At 38.6% G+C, this 22,837-nt stretch overlaps 1 protein-coding gene across 3 annotated transcripts in view; it reads right to left on the reverse strand.

The window, feature by feature from the left end:
• LOC106789119 (discoidin domain-containing receptor 2-like) overlaps positions 1-22,837 on the reverse strand; it is an 82,491-nt gene that overhangs the window by 14,361 nt on the left and 45,293 nt on the right. For 2 of the 3 annotated variants that reach the window (XM_014753263.1, XM_014753172.1), the window contains 3 exons: positions 13,856-13,962; positions 7,327-7,460; positions 612-717 (listed from right to left, as the gene is read on the reverse strand). In XM_014753263.1, coding sequence (XP_014608749.1) covers positions 612-717; positions 7,327-7,438 — 218 coding nt within the window. In that variant the 5' untranslated portion in view covers positions 7,439-7,460; positions 13,856-13,962. The remainder of the gene's footprint in view (positions 1-611; positions 718-7,326; positions 7,461-13,855; positions 13,963-22,837) is intronic. The other variant, XM_014753087.1, reaches the window with a different exon arrangement.

Below are 22,837 nucleotides of genomic sequence, written 5' to 3' on the forward strand. Positions count from 1 at the left end.
ATGGGAATAAAAGTAGGAACCATTGAGAGAAAATACACCGAACACCGTAGGTGGTCCAAACGACCCTTTGTATCACATATACCAGACTCTGTTGAATTTCTTTCTTTTATTTTTTTTCTTTCAATGGTAATTAACTCGCACGTATAATCAAAGGACTAGGTATGGGGAAGGGTATAAGCATTTAGGGCGTCGAAAGAGCTTTGAAGCTGGCCGATACAAATGATTCAGCATGCGGGGCTTAGAATCCCAGGCGTCATTAATCCTCATTGCTAGCTGACGGCCAAAGTAGACGTGCAGTTTACTGGTATTTGATTGATATGGCAACCGACTCTCGAGATAGATCTTTACCTATCTCGAATACGTTGGTAGGGGTATGACGAACGTGTCATCGATGAAGTGACATCGTTTCTCACGTATCCACAAAACGACTTACCACCACGAACCAAGTATGGAAGCAAAGTGCTTCTTGACTGCCGATCGATACCACAACATTTTTTCTTTTTTTCCTATATACGTATTTTTTTTTTTTTCCTATCTTATTGTATTACTTGAAGCAACGTGAACGTATCGAAGAGGGAGAAAAGAATATACTACTTTACTTTACTACTCACCGTCCATGATGGGGTCCAACGTTTCCGCTATCAAAACTCGAGCTGGCTGTAATGTCGGCATCTGGGATTGCCCTGGACTCCATTCCTAAGGGTGCGATGCATTGTGCTGAAAACGAAAAAGAAAAAAGAACAAAAAAAATAGAAAAAAAAAAAAAAAGTAGGGAGATTCGGTTACGCACGTTTATTCGACACTCCTTCTTGAATCAATATGATTTTTTGAAAGAGACTTTTCCTAACACGTGATACCTATGATCAATCCTCCCTCTTCCTATCTCTAAAAATAAGTATACCTTTTATAGATCGTATCATTCGATAAGGCAAAAGAAAAAGAAAAAGAATAGAATACTATTCTTGATTCTCGTTAACGGTACTTTTAAATCGACACTTATTCTTTGAAGAAATTTTTATTAGATCAAAGAGACCTTGATTGCTCTACACGAATATATATATATATATATATATATATATATATTATACATACACCGCAAGAAAGTTCTCAGGAAAAACGGATAATATTGGTAGCGTTGGCTCAATTCGCTCTCGTAAACTCGATAAATTCAAGTAGGAAATTCAACTCCTACTGGCTGTAACGACAGCTGTTTCCTGAATCATCGCCAGGCACGTCAACGATTATCGAGCTCGTTTACTCGTGCAACGACCTTAAATCCACAAACTTTCTTCTCCTCGTACTACTCCTAAATATTCTTTCCTTTTCTCTCTTATCCCGTCCACTTTCTCCCACTGATTTTTCTGTCCCGTCACGAAAGGCTGCCGAGAGACCACGTAAATAAGTGAACTTGTAAATGTTCTTTTTTATTTTTTTTCTTCTCTTCTTCTTTTTTCATTTTTTTTCCTTTTTCTTCTAAGAATCTAGCCAAAAACTTTGAATCTCAAATGGGTAAAGAGATAAAATTTGATTGCCACTTACGACATTTCACGTTCGGAGATAGGGCTTAAAATTGTTATCATATAGTAAAACTTTTTTTCGTTATAGAAATATCTACTTTTAGTTTACTTACAACCAAGCTGATAGAATAAAATTGGTATTGCAATTCTTGGACACAAATACAATGAATAAGAATTAAGAACTTTTTGATCTCTAAATTGGACTCAAATTAGAGTACAACTTTTGAACTTCTCAAATACCATGTACAACTGTTTGTTTAAAATAAATTGTCTATGGGATAGGAAAATTGAAATAATTTACGAAATAAATGTATTACTTGGTAGACAAGTTATATAAGCTTTCGTACAAAAGTGGGATTTCATTTAGGGATAACAAACGAACTTGTGTCTCCTTGTGGAAAGCAGGTTCGATTTCTGTATTTATAGACATCTTGGAAAAGGAGGTAAGATGAGAAAGAAAGAAAGAAAGAAAGAAAGAAATAAAGAGAAAAATAAAGTATTAGAAGGAAAAGAAGAAGTAGAAGTAAGTTATGCGACGTTTGGCCCGCCTCAGCCACTCGTTCGGTCACCATAACTCTCAAGAAGTGACAGCTCCGAACGGAAGGGTGGGCCCGCCCTCATCCATCCGCGAGAAGAGGGAAATTGAATGCCCTAGCAACCCTCTTCGCGAGATTCTTCTTCTTCCTCTCTTTCTCTTCTTCTACTACTCCTTCTTCTTCATCTTTTCTCTTCCGCTGTCAAACTGATAAGCGTTTTTCTACGAAGGAAGAAGGCTTTTCGAATCTTCGTATGTTCTCGTAGAAGGCATTTTCCATGAGACATGAGTGTACCCCATCACCCACTTATTTTTTTTCTTCAAATTTCACTTCAATTTAATTATTAGGTTTATTATATATCAAATGGAATGTGCTAACTATAAGAAGCTCGTATCAATTAAATATTACAAATCAGTGGAAATATAGTTCAATTAATAAAAATTCAAAAACAAGAAGAAGAAGAAGAAAACATCTTTGAACAAAATATCACCTTTTCTTACGGGGAGGCAAATTCGAAATGACGAAGCCAGGAGAATGCGGTATACTAAGAAAACGTTTATGAAGATGCTAATTATTTGAAGCAACAGGATTGTCGGCTTTGCGTTTTTAGTTCCATGAAGGAAGGAAGGAAGGGGCCCTTTTTCTGCTTGCGTCAGAGTAAAATGGTTGAAGGAAATGAAGCGAGGGAAAATTTTCACAACGCAACGCCCAGAGTTCTCTTTCTCTTTCTCTCTTTCTCTCTTATTCTTCTATCTCAGGCGGATTTAATAATTTTGCCATGCCCCCTTGCCTTTGTTAACTCGGTGATTATTATTAATGACTGTGTACGCGGTCCAGACCGTGGTCTTCGCTCTTCGTCTGTTCCACCCTTCCTCCTTTTACATGTTTTCCTCGTTCAACGGCGCGAATGTAAATTAATTACTCTCTCGATCTTAGCGAAAAACATATTAAGCGGTCTGCCTTATTACGCCGCGATATTAACGTATAAATCATGTCTTGCTTTAAATACTACCCGCGAATGTATTCCTTCTATATGTATATAGTTTTTTTTTTCTGAACCCGCAGAAAGAAAGTCTGTCAGGTATGAAATGTGCCTGATCGATCGGTTTTGCATTCAACATGATTAAAAAGATCTTTCAACGTTTCAACGAGATTCATTAAGAATAAAAATTATTTTCAATTTCTTGTTTTTTTTTTTTATTTTTTTTTCTATTTCCTATAAAGAAAAACAACGTCTGATATTCAAGCAGCTCTTATCAACGTTATTCAAACACGAGCCTCAACAACACGAGGAAGAATAATGAAATACTTTTTATTTAAAAGAAAAAAAAAATCAAAAAGAAAAAGAAAAGAAGGAACAATAAAATCGTTGGTTAAAAGTAGAGACACGAGCTTTTTTTCCCTCTTTAATAATGAATAGTAGACGTAATGGCTTTTCCTCGGTCGTATTATGCTAGTGTCTAACACTTTATTCGCTTAACAAAATTAGCAGTTGCCCACCTGCTGCACGGTATTTTCCATCTCTCTTTTTCCACTATTTCTATCTCTTTTCTGTATCACAGAAAACACGAAACTCCTTTCGTGCGGACCAGTGAAATTAGAATGAATGTTTGGAAGAGCGATGACCTCAAAAGAAGTTCATGCTTTCCCTCTGGGCAACATCGTGGTCGTGTTGTAGTGCTATCTCTTCTTCTTCTTCTTCCCCTTTCTCTCTTTCTATTTCTCCTTCTCATTCAGTCCCTTTCCCTTTACTTTCTTTCTCTCCATTCGTGCTCATTGTCGAGGTCCAAGGGAGCCATTTTCGCCTCTTTCAGGAAAAACAAACAGCCTAGGCGCTGTAGGTTGTTGGAAGGGAAAGGTAGTGTTGGTGATGGTGGTGGTGGTGGTGTTGTTAGGTGGTGAACCGAAGGCGCATGCTCTTTGTCGTTTCTCTTTCTGGCGCCGCGACGGCTGGAAAAACGGAAGTACTACTTTTACGCGACCCTTCCGTCCCTCCTCAGACGTCCTGCTGCCCGAACCTTTTCTTCCATCGGTCCTTTTACACCCTCTTCCCCATGAGATCCCCTGGGCGAACCGACCCGCCTCCTCACCAGACTCAAAATCACCGTCTCGAGTTGCATGCGTTGGTTACCTCTCGAGGGGACGCGAGACTCCAACCCCTTTGTGTTCAGCGTGCCATGTGTTTTGCGTTTGCCTTCGTGGCCTGGATTTATGAAAATACTCTTTCTCTCTTTCTCTCTCTATCTCTTTACTAGCGACGTAAATCGTGCTTATTAAGAATATAGTACCGAGATATTGTATAATACTTTGTTTTTTTGGTACCAATTCTCTTGAAGATTTTCCATTTTTCATTTTTTTTTTGTTCTTCCTATCATTCGAATTATGTTGAATTTATTTAGTTCAACATTTTTACGATCAATTAGTTGTCAAGAAAATTTCTTATTTATAATAACGATAGCAACCAATGCTCGTATTCTTTCAAAATTAGGTCTAACAGTTTTTACGTAATTACGTATAAAATGTCCCGAGAGTATTCTATAAATATTAATCCAATTTACTTACCCATTACCTAGACAAACTTTCATAATTATGATTACTGATAATATTCCCAGAGCGGAGATACCTTTAAATACATGAAATCTAGATCGACCGGGTGACCTGGATCAAATGACTATAATGTCAGAACGGATGGACGAACGATAACGCTATAATAGTCAGGTTGTTATGTTAATGCGTCAAAGAGCAAGCTGATAATTTCGTATCCGATGGTTGCGGATCTAATGGATTTGCGAATAATTGAGGAAGGAGACTAGGGAAAGGGTTGCAATGGGAGGACGACTGCTCGAAGGATGACAATAGTGTAATGTGCGCGTGCGTACATGAGAAATAGAGAAAGGGTGAGAGAGGGAGAGAGAGAGAGAGAAAGGGCTTTTCGCGTAACGGTTCTCCATCCAGGACAAGCGCTCGTCATGTCAGTCCGGCTGCGTGTCGTCGACGAGATGGAAACTCCAATGCACGTTCGTGCAATCATATCCATCGTGCATCGTGCACAGCCAAACATAAGTATGTATGTATGTATGTATGTATGTATGGATGTATGTGTATACGTATTGTTAGCTCTAATACATACTCCGTCTCAATCTAAACCTATGCCCTGTCTCTAATCTACGTTGAGATCTACTTGCTTGCTATCATCGTACACTGAACAAATACACTTACGAATATGAAAATCCTAGATCTATTTGAATATTTACCGAGCTTGTTTAGAGACATGTATAAATCTATAAACGAGATTTTGTCACTGATAAATTTTAGTTTTAGTTAGTTGATCGACAAAGAATAATAAGCACTTTGGAATCATAGGGTTTTAAGCTTTGATCAGAATTAATACTTCGTTTAAATGTTTCTCTATTCTGTACTATCATAGAATTGGATTTGAGTTTCGTATTAAATCAGTCTTGCGTTTAGATTTCTAAAAGATATTTTATTAGTTGATTTGATATGAAAGATTTTCTATAATAAAAGTATCATATTAAATATAGAAAATAATTAAATGTTAAATAATACGAATGATACGATCAATAATGGGGAATTCGAATATACACTGATATCGAAAGATTCGAAATAGTGAATGATGAGCAATAAATTCATATTAGTGTAGTATGTAGAGAGAAGCAGTTCGTGTCCCCCGAAAGCAACAACCCCTCCGAAACGTTTCTGCACGATGTACATGCATAGCAGAACGCGTTCGCCGCTTGCAGACCGCAATCCAACCGACGGACAACATGTTTATGTATCGCCGGTAACATTAACATTGCAATTTATGCGCGCTTTAACTGTATTCCCTTCTCTCCGCAGCCCTTCACCATTTCTCCTGTTTCCCTTTCTATCTTCCTTTCTCTCTATCTCTTTCTATCTTTCATGTATGCATAGGCTTACTTGCTGTTGCTCGATTTCTCTTTCTGTTTCTCTTTCTCTCTTACTTTAAACTGAGTTGCTTAACACGACCGCGAACTTACTAGCGTGGTTCAACGTACAACTTCACTCGGCATGGATTGTAACAGGGGTAGGACAGCGGATGGGTGGTGGAAAAGGAGAATCACACTCTTTGGGTTGTCCCATAGTGTGTTTCGGTTCTTCTCGCAAAGCCTTTGAATTCGTTTCTCTCGATGCTATTTATATTTCGGCATACGCGTGCCACAGAGAGTTCGTTTAATTCGTCTTCCACCCCCGCCCGCCCACTTCTTGTCCGGTTAACCGTTTGCCTCGACCGAAATACGCCGCCGGCGACGATAATCGTGACGCGTTTCGCTCGTCGCTGAACGAGCCTTTCAGAACTACGATCCTGTGTTTTTTCTTTTTCCTTTTTCCTTTTTCCTTTTTCTTTTTCTTTTTCTTTTTCTTTACTTTACTTTACTTTATTTTATTTTACTTTACTTTACTTTTCTTTCCCGTACTTTACATTTCTTTCATTTTCATTTATACATTTGTGGAACACTGATACTGGAAATATTTATAGGGGATGTAAATTTCGTGGAAAGATATTTACGAATGGTAATAACACTTTTCATGTTTATTTTAACGAACGATTCTTATTATATTACGTGTTGAATCGTACGAGTTATCTCGCTGATGGATCATTTAATAATAATAATAAAAAAAGAAAAAAATATCTAATTTTTATTTATTTAATTTTTCTTTAGTCTTCCAATAAAATATATTTTTTTCCCATCGAATTTCTTTACGTTCGAGAAAGCCCAACGTAGAAGCAAATGATCAACATACGAAATTTGTCGAATCGTTCAAACTGTTCTTTCAAGAATGTTACGCATATATGGAAACAACTTTGACTCGATCGATCAGCATACTCTCTCTTCTATATCTAAGTTTCCAGCACGATTTGAAAGAACCTAAAAAGCCTTTTTCACGTGCGACTTGACTGAATGCTCGTCGAATACTTTACAAGTTTCCGAGGTTGTTTACTTAATGCGTACGAGGGTGCCTCAGTGAGAGCAAGCTTCTCGTTGCCCATGGAAGAGTCAATGGAATGGAAAGCGTGTAAAAGCTTGAAACTGAGGTTTAAACGCTATCCATAAGGATCACCCTACGACGAACCACTCTTGCCTGGTTTTTATCGAATAGAAAGGAAGGATTGCTCTAGAATTAGGGATCACTTTTAAAGATAAAAAACTATGTTATAAATTTTCTTACTAAGGAAAAAACTCTGTTATAGAGATAATGATCGGTCGTTAAATCTTCCTACTAATACTTACATATGTCTATAGATCGTCCAGGTGAACAGGACAAAAGAAGAAGTAAAATCTTTAGTAGCCAAGTTCTCAGATAAGGCGAGTCCATATTGATGTTACTAAAACTTGTAGTCATCGAACCTTCATAACCGCAACTTCTGTAAAATAAAAAGAATGATTAAATGTGAATAAATTTTTAAAACATAACCATATAATCATGTTCTCTGTTCCCCGAACATATATAAAAGTAAAAAATTTCATTTTTGTTAAATATCATCATCGTTAAATCTCGTTTTAAAATTTGATTGCTAAATTTTATGTTCAATCTGATTTAAACTTAATGTTGTCTATGGCAAATCTTTATTGCTTGCGGGAATCAAGCACGATTAAACAAGTAAGATGCTTTTTCCTGTATAAACCGAAAAGAAGAGGGAGGGTTTAGCAGTTTCTTGAGGCCAGAAAAAAAAAGATACTGGTAAAGGGGCCCTTCGGCAGCCCTCGTACTTTTGCCAGGGTGAAATGGTACGCTCAGTATCGGACAGATATACGAGCGGCGTAGGAACTATGGACAAAGAACTACATTCACGCCAGCAGCCATTACGCATCATTATCGAGATTAGGATCACCAGTTGGAGAAAAGGAGAGAGAGAAAGAGTCGAAGAAGCGAGTTGTAGTAGGGCCTGGATTCTTCTACGAGCATGTATGTATTCGAACGGAAGAAGAGGCAGAAGAGGAGGAGAATAAAGAGAATAAGAATAAGAAGAAATAAAAGAGAAAATAAGAAAGACGAAGAAGTTAAGAAGGAGAAGACCAAACTGTATTTTATTCTTGGTGGTGCCGTCTTGGCGCGGACGAAGAAAAAAGTCACGAAGTTGGAGGGTGAGTAAGGGAAGGCACCTTCTACGGGGAATGGAAGAGGTCTCACTTTTTGACCAATTAACTTGACTTTCGTTGGCCACGTTCATTCCGATGCTTATCCACTGAGTTTAGGAAACCACTGTCTATGTATTTCTGTTACTTAACATGTCACGAAAAACATGTTCCAGACGATATTTCTTTTTTCGAATTACGGATTCGTCGAAAGCTAAGATTTATGAGACACATCCGGTGGTCAATTGGGACTGTTTCTCGCAATCAAAGTCACATCATCATATTATGAGATTACTAGCCAATTTCCAGTTAATTTGTTATGTTTGATTTTGTGTATATTTTTTTGTTTTTTGTTTTTTAAATTAAAATTTCATTCAATATCGGTCTTCATGGTTTAACACAATTTCGTATAATATTCTGAGACGGTCGATTGAGATATCGTTTCGCAGTGGTGGTTACTAGCGTCGGTACCAGTGTCGACGATGGCGCGATCACAATGCGAAGGAGATCGATTAGCCGACACGGTAATTAAGGTCCTAGGGTTCATCCAACCTAGAGGTCTACTCGAGCAGACTAGTCGCCTCTGTCGGAGACGTGCGTTCCACTTGGAACCGGTTGAATCAGCAAGCAGACGATCGATCCTTTGCTTCTGCGAATATTTTGTTGTTCCTGTTAACCCAACGATAACCTAAGATTGAATAAAACTCTTTTATTTTTCAATCATTTTATCAAGATCAAAGAAACTACTAGTCGACGATTTTGCTTTGATAGAATTTTTACCGAATAGTTATTTATCTCTACGATCGCAAACGTTAAAATGAGATTTTTACGATCGTTTAAATTGCTGCATCGCATTGCCATTACTTATGTGTTCCATTCATTCCAACGAAAACACGACACTTTCAGAAATATCTAAGATCGAGTACTACGAACGGAGAAAGAATTTTTCCTAATGCCCGGCTACCTCTTGAAACGACGGCGACGTTACGTCTAGCGTAAAACGTTCACGCGATATGGTTCAAGAGCGAAGGAAGAAATTACGTGGATTTAGAGTCCCGTTTGTTCGAGGTTCGTAGCACGCTTCCTACGAACGAAACGTACACCTCCATCTTTCATCCGCTCGAGCGAGCCTTGCCGTTTGCTTTACCGCTTTACCACCATCGCGAACTACCAACCACCACCAACCACCCAGCACTGGAGATTACAAAGCCTTTTATCAAAAGGCTTTTACCTACGTAGTAAGAACATAGAAAAGACTTTAGATGTATGTTTAAGCGAGCTTACTTGGAGATTTTCCAAAAGAAAAACAACGATACAAAATACTGATGTTGATAAACCGAAGCAAAGCTTGCTTGCTTGCCTGACTGCTTGCTAGTAGCTATTCGTAATATTTCAAGAATCTAAAGAAACATATTTTTAAAATAAAATCGCTAAGTTTAATTACGAGTAGTCCCTTTGACTACCGTACGGCATAGGTGTGGATACTATCGTGTAATACCGCTCCTGGCACTGATGTTTATCTTCAAGCACGAGCGATGGGATGGTCAAGATCGCAGAGCGTGTCTCTCCCATTTATTCCTCGCGCAAAACCGGTACGGCTTGTCCACTGGCAGAACGAAAAAATGAAAAGGCAGTAGTAGTCCATGATCCAGCCGTAGGATAGTCACTCCCTTTTCTACCATCCCTCTTTTTAGATTCGCACACCGTATGGCGCAGGGCGTTAGATCAAAGTCTCCTTCGTATTAATTTTCACGAAAGTCGGTACTTCGAGATGTAGGTAATTTATCGAACAGACGTTTCCGACTAAATCGTTGGAAACTCTTTCATACGATCTTTCTTTCTCTTTCTCACTTATTTTCTTTTTCTTTCTTTATAATCCTCTCTTTACCTCAATGCCAGCATAGCCATTCCATAATTCAGCCAAAATATTCGCCTACATTCCTTTGCACCGTCGCTTTTAGAAGGCTAGCTGGGACGAGTATGTACGTGCGTTTGTGTTGGGTCAAACTTTATCACATAGGAGATTCTGTGTTCTCTAGCATACTGTCCTTCTCTTTCTCTCTCTCTCTCTCTCCCTAACCCCTCATGCTAACCAACACATGCCAGTTTACAGATGCGGGTTATAAGAACGTCGACGTACAATGCACGCGACTCCAAGGCTGACCCTGGAGAAGGAGAACGAAGAGAAGAAAGGTGGTAGTGGTGGTGAAGAGGTAACGAGGGTTGGGTGTTGGTGTCCCTCTGGAAGAGGGTCGGCTGGGGAGGCGGTCGGTGTAGTAGGGCCATGAATTATGCAGTTCGCCGCGGGCTAGGGCCTTGCACAAGGATAGACTGAGGGATAGGGGGGGCAGGTATGAGGCCTTGCTGTGGTGGTAGGGGTTGGTGGAAAGAGAGAAACGTTGAGAATGAGATAGAGCAGATAGAGAGAAAGCAAAAGGTTGGTATAAAGAGAGAGAAAGAGAGAGAGAGAGAGAGAGAAGGGGGAAGGGGGCAGATAGAAAAGTGGAGGCTATACTTACTCGGTCCAGAGCCACTTTACCCTTGCCACTCTCCCTACTACTACCTTTCGGCTCTTTCACCCGACAAACTCCACCTGCGCCTCCAGCTTCCAACGCTTTCGACCACGTCCAACCCCACTATTCCCCCAGCTCCCCTCTCAACCCCTTTTTCTTCTTCTCCTACCCGACACTTTGACTCGGCCGATTGAAATTTTCATACCGATACGTCTGCCGGCCCAGTTTATTTTCCGAATAGGGCTGAAGTGCACGTCCGCAGACACTTATAGCAAGTTCACGTACTCTTTTTCTATTTCATGCGTTCTTTCTTTATAAACGTCCTTATCTCCTTGCTTTGCACTTTTCTTGGATTGGTCTGTCTACTTTCTCTTTCATTCTTTCATTCTTTTTTTCTTTCTTACTTTTTTTTCCTCTCTCTATTCTCTTGTCTGTATTTTCTGTCTGTTTTTTTCCTCCGGCACACGCTTTATTGTACAGAATAAAGGAGGGTAGGGTTGAAGTTTGCATCCTAGAAGGTACACTTCCCTGCCTTTTTAGATTCTACGCGAGAATCTTATACTCCTCTTGGAATGCACGAGAGATATATATTCGTAGATGAAAAGAAGAAAACGCGAGGCGGAGCAAAAATATTGATTATTCTAACCATTCTTCAAGGAGATTGTATCTTTCCGAATAAAAAAAAAAAAGAAAAGTCGAGACGAGACGAAAAAAGAAAGAAACAAAATTCTATCCAATATTTGAATATTTTCTTCTTTTTTTTTTTTTTTTTCTAGATTGAACTTAACATTGAGAGTATCGATCGCGAAAATATAATATACCTCTTACTTAACTAACATAAAAAATTGTTTTCTCTTTGGAATAAAATAAATATCAACCCTTAGAGCAGTAGTTGAATAGTAATCGAAGTCGCGAGTTCAACGTCGAAGGTAAACGACATAAGCCCGACGAATCGAATCCCCCATTGGACGAAAATCAAACAATCCGTAGAAGCGAAACAGCCTAAGGGATTAATCCGTTATTCGGCGTACCAACGGAGGAACCAATCGATCGAAACGAACCAAATGGAACGAGTTGCTCATTCGCAACGCCGATCGTCGAAGAATTATTATCCGGTGCGATGACAAAGCGGAGATAGCAGGAAGAACTCGAAGAACTCGTTCGATTCTTGCTTCTTGCTCCTGGCCGATTAATTATTGGCGAGTAATGAGCAAGGTGAGTTGAGATCTTAAAAAAAAAAAATTAAAAAAGAAAAAGAAATGAAAGATAAAGATGATAAAAGAGATAGAGAGAGTAAGAAGGGGAAAGGGGGGGTAGGAAAGGAAGGTAGGAAAAATGAGAACCGGAGAAACCCGATATCTTTAGTGGGATTTTTTGTTGCTCTCTTATTCTTTCTTTTCTTTAACAATCTCTTTCTCTTTCTTTCTTTCTGTCTTCTGTCCTTAGAAATCGTTTATTCGTGTTTAACGGAGTCCCCGACAGTTCGACGAAACTTTTCGAAGCTCTCAGACGAAAGGCGTTACCTTCGGAGAAAAACCGATGGGCGAAGCGTTGCAACTTCGTACAAGGGAATGCTTTTGCATTGCGACGCTTACAACGTCGTTGAGGAAAATAGATAAAAAAAAAAAAAGATAAAAAAAAGAAATAAAAAAAAAGGAGTAAAAGGAAGAGAAAAAAGGTAGAATGAAAGAAAGAAAGGAAGAAAGGAACGGATAGAGGAGATAGGGAGAAAGAAAAAGTAAAGAAATAAAAAATAAAGAGTAGAAGAAAGAGGTGTATTTACGTAAATTCTTTTTATCACTTTAGAGTCTTATCGATAAGTAACTTGTTTCTTCTCGCATTTTATTTCCTATAATTCTCGTATTTCTTTTTTTTTTTATTAACCTAGAAATATTTTAGCAATGCATCTAGAACAAAATCGGTTGGTTTGAAGATGATGAAACCAAAAAAAAGAAAAAAAAAAGAATCAAATACCCAGATATCAGAAGAAAGGAAGAATAAAAGAAAGAAAGAAAGAAAGAAAGAGAAGTAGAAAAAAGAGTTAAGCTAGCCAGGATAAATTGGGTCGAAGTCTCACGGCCTCTTTAGCCTTGTGAATGGTAGGTAGAGCTGACTAAGCTGGTGGGAAAACTTTTGCCTTCCCTGAAAGATCGTGTCGACGACGTATTCCGATCAAGCTAGGCATCGGGCTTTGAATAAACGTGGAATAAATTACGATTTAGTCGAGAGTAAAAAAAAAAAAAATGAAAAAAGAAAAATGAAACTAAAAGGAAAAGGATAGAAGAATGATTCGAACGAGTCGTAAGAATCATATATACGAAAAAGTTAGACTTATATTGATCCTTATAAGTATAGAATTCGAAATACTTATAGGAATTGGAAGAAACGACCGATTTACCCTAGATGCAAATACTCTGTGTGTGTATGTGTATGAGTGTGTGTGCAAGAAGACTTCTCAAGGTATGGAAATTGAAGAAAGATAAAAGGAAAAAGGATCGAAAAAGAATAAGAAGAAGAAAAAGAAGTAAAATAGAGGAAAAAAGAAAATGAAAGAGAGAGAGAGAGAGAGAGAGAGAGAGAGAGTAGGAAATGCGCACGAGTGGCTCTAATCCGTCCTTCAGGGAAGCTTAAGCCCGTCTTCGTGTACTATGCTCGAAGAATACCGTTTAAGTGTCGTCCGTCTGGGGGTCCTCCACTCGAGTAAATATTTAGGAATTTTTCAAGAGCCCCGGAGAGTGCCTAAGAAAACAGTTTATTTCGTAGGAAAGAGGGATCGGATCCTTCTCTCTCTTGTTGTTGAGAGAGTACTATACGTACGTATACGCTTGGGAGCCTGACTGACTCTTCCAAAACTCGAATCCTTCCTCTCGTCATTGTCAAATGGCCACGATGTGTGCTACGCGTTGACTATGCCCCACTGGCTCGCAGTGTTCTCCTTTGCGTAAAAAATATTTCAAAGTTGTGGACTAACGGGGAAAGGGGGGTGAAAGGAAGGAAGGAAGATGAGGCAGAATATGGGGGAGGCAAAGAAAGAGAACAAGTTTAAAAAAGAAACGTCCTACGTATATGTGGGGTGTGTGTGTGCTTCCTTCAAAGATTATCCTATCTCCTGATTCTCTCTACTATTGTATAAAGCTTTTGTAGATCGGCCTACGACGTTATTTTCCTACCTTTTTTATTTTTTCTAAAGAGCTTCGTGTTTATCGTTCCTCGTGCTCCTTCGTTCCTACGGTTGATCTTTCAATGTGGAAGAGATCTCCAAAACTGGATTACCTACCTGCAAGCAAACGAATTCCGTTTTTCTTACTTGACGGTTAGATATATATATATATATATATATATATATATATTTTTTTTTTTCTCGCATAAACTATTGCACTCCCAGGGACGTTTGTTATTATATATTTTTTTCCATCTTGATATACACATCGTTTCGAAGTATAATAATGTTTTTAAAAAAAAAAAATGTATCTGTTTAATTTTAATTTTTATTTTTATTTTTTCCTGTCTATCTATTTTTTTTGTTGTTGTTTTCCTTTTTTTATTTTCTAAATATTCTATCGGTCGATGCGGAAAGCTATGAAATTTTATATCGGGACATCGCGGAATGAAATTTCGTACGTGCCGGTAGTAGATTGAATTGAAAATAAATAGAAACGAGACAAGCGGCAAATAGTTTAAAATTGACTCGATGTTTATGATCGAATCGATTTTCTAGTTGCAGCTGCACTGTTTCGAGTTTTCGGTTGCGTACAAGAGAGAACGAATGAAAACGAGAGGAAGAGAGAAAAATAAAGAGAGAAAATTTGGACATAGTCAAAGAGAGAAAGAGAAAAAGTGATAGATCGATATAGAACATTGTCGCCGGTATAAATCATCGAGAGCGATCCCGAAGTAACTGCAATAAACGCTTAATTACGTGCAATAAGTAATCAAAGCGATTAAGCTTTATAATGCCGTGCGTGCAATTAGTAACGCGCTCGTAATCTAAATTTAGTTTCACTGAGCGTCGAATGGTCACGCTTTCGTCCATGAAATTCACAGCAACCAGACTTATGCGTGAGAGGATGGGGGAGAGGGGGAGAGGTTTTCGCATAGCTTTCATCGATTGCTCTTATTGGATTTTAATTGCAATAGCTTCCATGATTTTCCATTTGATTGCGCCGTCAATAAAAAAAAAAAAAACGAAAAACGAAAAAGAAATATTAGAAAGGAAAGTTGATAATAAATTGAATCCTAAAATCGGAGTATTTTTATTGCGGATAGAGTAAAAAAAAAAAGTAAAAGGAAAAAGAAGAAAAGCATGTCCTTGAACGAATCGGCTCGTATCTTTTGATATAAAAGGATAAAGGAATCAATAAAAATGATTCTTCTTAAGAACAATTTTAGTGGCACTACAGGAGGTGGTACTGTCCTTCCAAGAAGCAACGTTTTTATCGTTGATTTCGAACGATTCCGAATCAGTCAATACGTGCGCGCATCCTCAATGAAAGTCGCGCGCCCGTTGAATAATGCCGAGAATTCGTGGAAGGGGTTTGGGGGGTGGGAGGGAGGGAGGGGAAAAGAAAGAATAAGAAATCAGACCCGGGAGAAACCGAAAGAGTAACTGAGAGAGGAATAATAAAAAGAAAAAAGAGGAAGAAGAAGAAGAAGAGGCAAGACGGTTGCCAAAGCAGCCGGCGTCTCAATGAACTCCCTCGAGGAGTGGGTGACTCGTTAAAATGGATCTCGCGACACCGTAGCGAGACCGCCATCTTTGTCCTTCGTCCTCATAGAAGAAGCGCCAGCTGTTCGAGAAAGCGAAAAGCGAACAGAACTATTCTCTGAGCTTGAACTTTCTAATCCTAGCCACCAACGCCGCCGACACGCGTTATCCTATTTCTGTATTTCTTCTTCTTCTTCTTTTTGTTCCATTGCCAAGTTTATATTTACAAGCATAATAAATTTCAAGTTACATTTCCGAGACAGAAAATTCCTGCAGATTTTCACTTACTCCTTTATCGATGCCTCCAGTAAACAAGAATCGGACCAGATTAGAAACGTGAGACGTAAGTGCTGTTTTCTCTGAACTCCATTCGTCTTTGGCTTTTCTTTCTCTCTCTCTCTCTCTCTCTCTTCTTCTTCTTCTTCTTCTTCTTTATCTCGAGAGGAAAAGACAGAAAGAAGATGTTACAACGACGATGAGAAAGGAGGCCCCCCACTATAGAGGTTCATCTTCTCAAGTAGAGTCGTTACTTTCTTTTCCTTCGCTTCCACATTACGTTTCGGTCCACCCTTGTAAACATCCCTTCGCTCAAACACGTTATCTCGACGAATGAAGGATATTACCTTCGTGCGGCGAACTCTCTATTCCCCGGACTGACTGACTGCTTTTGCTCGCTCAACCTTGGGCTTTGGGTTCACTTAATTCCTCTTTGCTCAAAGTGCGCATCGCCGATTGCTCGACCCTTTCCACCACTCTCTTCTTCTTCTCTCTGTTCTCTGTCTTCTTTTCTTTTTCTTTTTTTTTTTTTTTTTTCTGTTAGACCGTTGGTTTTCATTGTGCCCTCGAGGAAAAAATCTCAAATATCTGCCCTCGTTCTCCCTATCTTTATTTTTTTGCTTTCGTTTGACAACCGTACGCACGCACGCACTCTAATGTGCGTCTCAACCGTATTGAAATACTGTTTTCTTTGGAACGTAATATTTAAATTCCAATAATACTAAGTAAAACTTTATTAATTTCTTGTCTCAATTTCATAAATATTAATTTCAGAAAGACCAGATTAAAATAATGGATCTTACAATCTTTAGCATAATACCTAAACCAATAATCGACATAGAATTGTCATAATTTAATGCATTAACATCGTTGAAAGATTTCAATCTCGTAGGATAGGGAGTATATTATACATATATACATGTTTGACAACTAATGTACCTTCTCGTTTACTAGGACGAAATCCCGGATGCGTCGAGACTGGGTGGAATCGCGGTTTACGTGCGTTCTCGTGTACACGCACTTATACACCAATTCCCTGAACAATGCGCGGATCCAGGAGGCCCGTTCGAGCCGGCCCGTAAGGCACGTTATATGCGCTGCTGAATGACGAGCATCCGAGCGAATGGGACCAATCAGGCTGATTGGCCGAGCGGTATTTACATTTCTGCGGGCGAGGGCCGCTTGAGGCTGCCACCAGGAGATTCGGAGAGAATGTTGAAACCTAACATAGACGTAACGACGCATCGTGGTGTACAACACACACGGTGTGCTGCCGTACAAATCCCAGAGCTATATGAAGGCTTCGAAGTAGATGAGATGCAGAAAAGCACTTTCGTCGAATATTACTGATGCGTATGCATTTCCCGATATCGCTTAACAAAAGTTTATTGTTGTCCTCGTTTTACTTTCGGAATACTACTCTTTTACTTCTACTTATTCTTCTTCTTCTTTTTCATCTTTTGTTTGTATTTTTCTTTCCCTCTTTTTTTCGTTCGTTCTTGTTTTTTTTTTTACTCATTCTCAACATCCGCTCTCTTGTTTTTAATTCTTATCGCATATGCCGGATAACTTCGAATGCTCTCGTCGATGTCACTCGAGTCGCATTCGACAACCCCAAGTTTACCGAGTACCAGAAAGCGGCTAATTAATAACCCCGGGTAACAAGGAACAGATGGAACGGTAGAAAGTCGGCTAGCGACAGACGCTCGTCGCTATGCTATGCTTGATCGGTGGACCAATGTACAAGCATAGGTATATATATATATATAAATATATATGTATGTATATATATATGTATTTCTGTTTGCACGTGTACCAGTTCCTACTTCAAGCTCGTTCCTATTATTGCGCACGTGTGGTCCGGATGGTCGCGTGCATGCTATTAGCGAAAAGGAGTGTCTAGAGGGTAACCGGTCCATCTACTGAAACGTCTGTTATAACTGACATCTCGTCGTGGTTAAACAGAAGAATCTTCCTGAGTCAATGATGTTTCATTTCCGGTTGACTAGTCATTCATTGCTCGATTTGCTTAATTTTTCAAATGTAATCCTTTTTTCGTTTACTTATTGTTAGTTCAATGCAACGTGTTTTAATCATATTTCAAAGCAAATCATTTCTTTTTTTTTTTTTCATAAACGAAAGTCATAGAATTAAAATAATCGTGACTCGAGATATTGTAGAGTAATACTCAACTCGTTTTAGGTCTGCTCGGTTAGGGGATCATCGTCTTTTCAACAACGAAATCAAGAAAAAAAATCAAACTGTCCCACCTATTGTATTCACGTTCCAATTTTGTGTCACGATTAACGTTCATCCGTGATGTCTTCACCACAAAGCCTCGGGCATTGTGGTGAAATGATTCTTTTACCTTTTCTTCTTCTTCTTCTTCTTCTTCTTCTTCTTCTACTTCTTCTTCTTCTTCGTTTTCTTCTTCTTATTCTTATACTCTTTATTCCTTTTGCTTTCAGAGCGGACGGTTTATTACGTGTCAGAAGAGATCACGCGGCTTTCTTATTCTTGATACGGTTTCGTGCCTCCGTCGAATTTCATTTATCCGATCAACGATTTTGATAGAAATATATTTTGAGAGTTGCCTTTAGGTATATTATATATCCTTCATATTAAACTTAAAAACGAAATTGTGTTATTTTATTCGACTCAATCTAGGTTTAACTATTTGAAAAAGAAAACAAGGAAAATAAAATAAAAAATTTGAACACACAAGAATAAATCATCGTGCCCAATCAAGTATAGAGAAATATTTTTTGTAAAAAAAAAAAAAAAAAAAAAAAATCGAAAATAACATTTGAAAGAAAAGAAATTGAAGCCATTGAAATAAGAATAAACGAATATAAAATCACAAGAAGCATTCTCTGCTGATGTATTCGAAACGATCTTACTTGGCATTTTTTCATGATCCTTATCAAGTGGAAATCCTATTTTATTGCAAGTAGCATTCTTATTAGGAGGACTCTCTTCAAGTTTTCCTTACTCTGCTTCTATTTCCTCATCTTCCGTCTGCCCTTGTCTTTTTCGTCCCCATTTCGCCTCATATATAAGAGGATTTAGAAAAGTGCTACCCCACCGTTAGAATAACAGATCATATTCATTAATGCAAAATCCTCTTCTTGTGATATGCTCGACTCTAGTATCTCACTCTACACTCTTTATCAACCATCTAACTTTTCATGCTGACATGAAAAAAACTTTGGAACAAAATCGATAGAGGAAAAAGATATACACCGTGAAAGTTCGTTGGCACGGGAAACATCGTATCGAGGAATCAAATTTCAAATTTGATGGTGAGAGAGATATAGAGAGAGAAAGAGATAGAAAAGACTAGAAGGAGGAGGAGAAAGATGGGAAGGGGAAGACCAAAAGATTTTGCACATTTATAACACAGTGACTCGAGCTAGCACGCGTTAATAATCCGTTTATAGTATTGATCGTAAAAGGGAGAGCTATAATAATCTGTGTGACGGGAGTCTCTCATAGAGAAAGATAGGGAGAGGGGTGGTGGGGGGTTTGTAGAGTGAGAGAAAGAGAAAGAGAGAGAGAGAGAGAGAGAGAGACTGACGCTTTTTGGAGATCGTATCCAGCTGGAATTTCAGTCCTGCCAACCCCTGCCGTCCTTTCATCGGTTGGAGAAAGAGAAGTAAAAGGGACGAAGAGAGGAGAAAGGGCTAGCGCTAGCAGAGACAGAGGGGTTGTTTTCGTGCAATGGCACGACGTGTCTACTACCGTGTGTATGGGTTGGTGCCTCTCGGTATCAAACCCTCCGCGTGCCTAGAATTCCCTCGGTAATTGCATCGCGTGGCGCCACGCCAGAACGATTGCATTTTCCGTAAGCGCGTCACGGTATAAAATAGTAAAAAGATCGTATTTCTAGTCTTCTTCTCAGTTACCAGTTTTTCGATATCTATTATTCCTTTATTTGGTTTAACTTCTGTATCCATTTTTAGGTATAACTTCATCGAGGTTTGACGTCAACTCAAAATCTTTAAATTTGATATTTGCAAATTTCGTATTTTATTATTGTAAATTGATATAGTTGATATTTTTTTCTTTTTTAGGTCGGTTAGGTGTTTAGTAAATCATAAAAACAATTATTAATTTTAAATTGTAAAGTTCCAAGTGACAGCAACTACTCGAAGATTTGAAATATTACTTCCAATTCTAAGCCATCGTTAGTCTATTATCAGTTTGCAAGTTTTGTAGTACTTTAAGTATATTTGAACGATCCTATAATCGTAAGGCAACTTAAGAGGAACACCACGATGAACTCCTGAGAGCTCTTTTACAAGTATTTCTTCTTGTCATTTACAACTCCATATTCAACGTTTAGAGCCAACGAAGGAAGTGCGAGGATACTTCCTCGACTTTACCATCGTTGAAACATCGAATTAGAAAGTAGGTGTGACTTGAAATGGCCATCACTTTACGAGTTTTAGTATTTCCAATTCTCACGAGAAAAGAGGAACTGTGATGTTTAATTAAAATCATGATTTATTTATTATATTAAATCGATGAATTTTATAAGAAAGTGAAATTGTATTTATATCATGTAATTAATAATAATAATTCATCTTTATATATGTCTTTAATTTCTGTTTGTTTTATTTTTTCCCTAGACACGTCTTTGGAAAGACGAATCCTTTCGGATCTCACGTTACTTCTCTATAAAGAAGAAAGAAACACTTTGAACGTGAAATGTCTAGGGGTGCTGCTGTCGAGGGATAAAGCGACGAGTTTCGAGTTACTAGACAAGCGCAATAGTTCGCCAGTATGGCGAACTTCTAGGTGTCGATGTATTACTGCGATTTCGATGAACAATAGCATTCGATCTCTTGAAATATTATACGGACGATTGTCTGCGGGGAAAACGATAATGCTTCAGAGTCTTTTCGTAATAACTGAGGGTTCGACGAGTTCGCTATTAAGAAGAACTTTTCTTTCAACGTATTTTCTTTTCCGATTAAAAAATGTAAATCGAAAGACAGAGGAAGATGCCACCGCCACCCTTCTCTGTTAATAGTTTTTCCCATTCCGAGGGAAATAAACTCGGTGACTATTAAAATACTAGAATCGAGCAGTAACTGTTCTTAGTTAAATAAAGCAAATCCCCGACGAGGGTGGAATTCTTTTTCCCGGTAAAGTCTTATAACAAAAAGAAAGAAGAAAAAAAAAAAAAAAAAGATAAAAAGAAAAAGAATAGGGAAATCGTAATTTGTAGAAAATTACATTCTCGGTCGTACATTTCAATTTCGTTTGAGAACGTGTAAAGTGAAAAAAAACGAAAAAAAAAGAATAGAAACAGGTTATTATACTCCGTAACATTTTTCAACTAATTGTAACAAAACGATTATATGGAATAAATTCATAAGGATTAACTTATGAACATAGGTGATAAATTAAATACCATTGTTAAAAAGAAAATATTTTCTGTGCTATTTCTCTGCTTGTACAACTATTTCATATTCATTGCTACAAAGGTCCAAAAAATGATGGTAGTAGGGACGACGCGAGTCCAGCATAGACGGAAACAAACGTTTGCGATTCGTTTGACGCGAGGTTCACCTTGCAGGGATATTGCGAGCCGCGGAAAGCTCGACGAGCGGTTGCAATAAAAATGCCTCGTGCAATAGAAAAGGGAGGATACAATGGGAACACAATGGGCACGAGTGGATGGTGGCTATGCGACGTGGGGGGATGAGAGAGAGAGGGTAAAAAGGTGTGGGCCACGCTCCTCGACGTTGCAACAATTGGCGGTGTTCCTGTACCAGCTACGGGTGCAATCTCATTCGCGTTTTCTCGCATGAACGAACACAAAAAGGGTGAAAAGGAGAGAGAAAAAGTTGTAAAGCAGGAAGAGGAGGAGGAGGAGAAAAGGTTTAGGACAGACAATTCTTGCCAGTTTCTTTATTGATTTTACTTCTGTTTTAGAATTGTCATCAGCTTGTTAACTACAACATTGTTAGCTACTATTTATTAACAACCGAGAACTAGATCATTTCCATTAAATATATTTTCCTACGTGATATTAAACGTATCAGTTTTTTTTTGTTTCTTCAAACAAACAACTCCATTAGATAACAGTTCATGCCACTTGTGGTAACAGTCAGTTCTTGAAAGAAACGCAATTTTAAATAGCAAAGGGTCGAAGCTAGAGGGTTGGGAATGCGATAAGCACTCGATCAAAGGCTCGTTGAACGCGTCAGAGACGTGAGCTCGAGAGACGAATAGATATCTCGCGGGGAGGAAACTGGAGCATAGATAAGCCGGCCGTCAGCCACAGAGGAGTGAGAGGAAGAGAAACGGAGATAGAAGCTGGAGAGAGAGAGAGAGAGAGAGAGATAGAGAGAATGAGAGAGGGGGAGAAGGGGGGAGAGAGAGAGCAAGCGTTCGTGGTTGTCGGTACTCGTGCGAACCGTCTGCCCGTGAATGTTACGCTATGTCGAGGGCTTTCTCTGTCGTTTACATGAAACACAGCAGTAAATTTAGATCAGAGTCAGCACACTCGTCGCAAGCCCTACGTCCTCCTGCAAAGATCCGTCCACCAATTCGGCGAATTTTTCAAAAGTAATTTTAGATGTAATAAATATCAGGAGTATGTTATTTCCAACACCCTCGCTAATCGTTTCAGGCAAATGTTTTCTTCGAAATTCTTTAGTAGAAACTACCAGAGTCTATGACGAGTGTACCAACGAAGGAATAAGATAATTGGCAAGTTGACTCGGCAGAATCTTGGAATTGATATTCCCTAATCCGACAGGGAACAATTATCTGGTCCGTCAGAGCAAGACTCACGAATATCTATACGCAAGGGACAAGCGTTTAAACTCGAAGAACGAATAACGGTAGTATATGCTTAAATTTAGTAACAACTTGCTAATGCCGACTTTTTCCGACATGACCTTGGCTCGAACCCATATACCATTCCTAGCATTCTGTCCGTCCAAATAACGATTGCACCGACGAATTATTATTCTACTTTAGTAATTGCGACTATTTTTGCCGATGAAAGAATGAACGTTAAAATGATGATTCGTTGGGTCACTGTTTAATATACATATTCATATTCATTCAAATGACGTTACTCAATTGAAACATCGCACAGAGTAAATATATGTAAATCAGAAATCGGTAGATGTATAATTCAATAGATCAATCT

The sequence above is a fragment of the Polistes canadensis genome, unplaced genomic scaffold (assembly GCF_001313835.1).
Source record: "Polistes canadensis isolate GaletaPanama2010 unplaced genomic scaffold, ASM131383v1 scaffold_0, whole genome shotgun sequence".
Classification (NCBI taxonomy): domain Eukaryota; kingdom Metazoa; phylum Arthropoda; class Insecta; order Hymenoptera; family Vespidae; genus Polistes; species Polistes canadensis.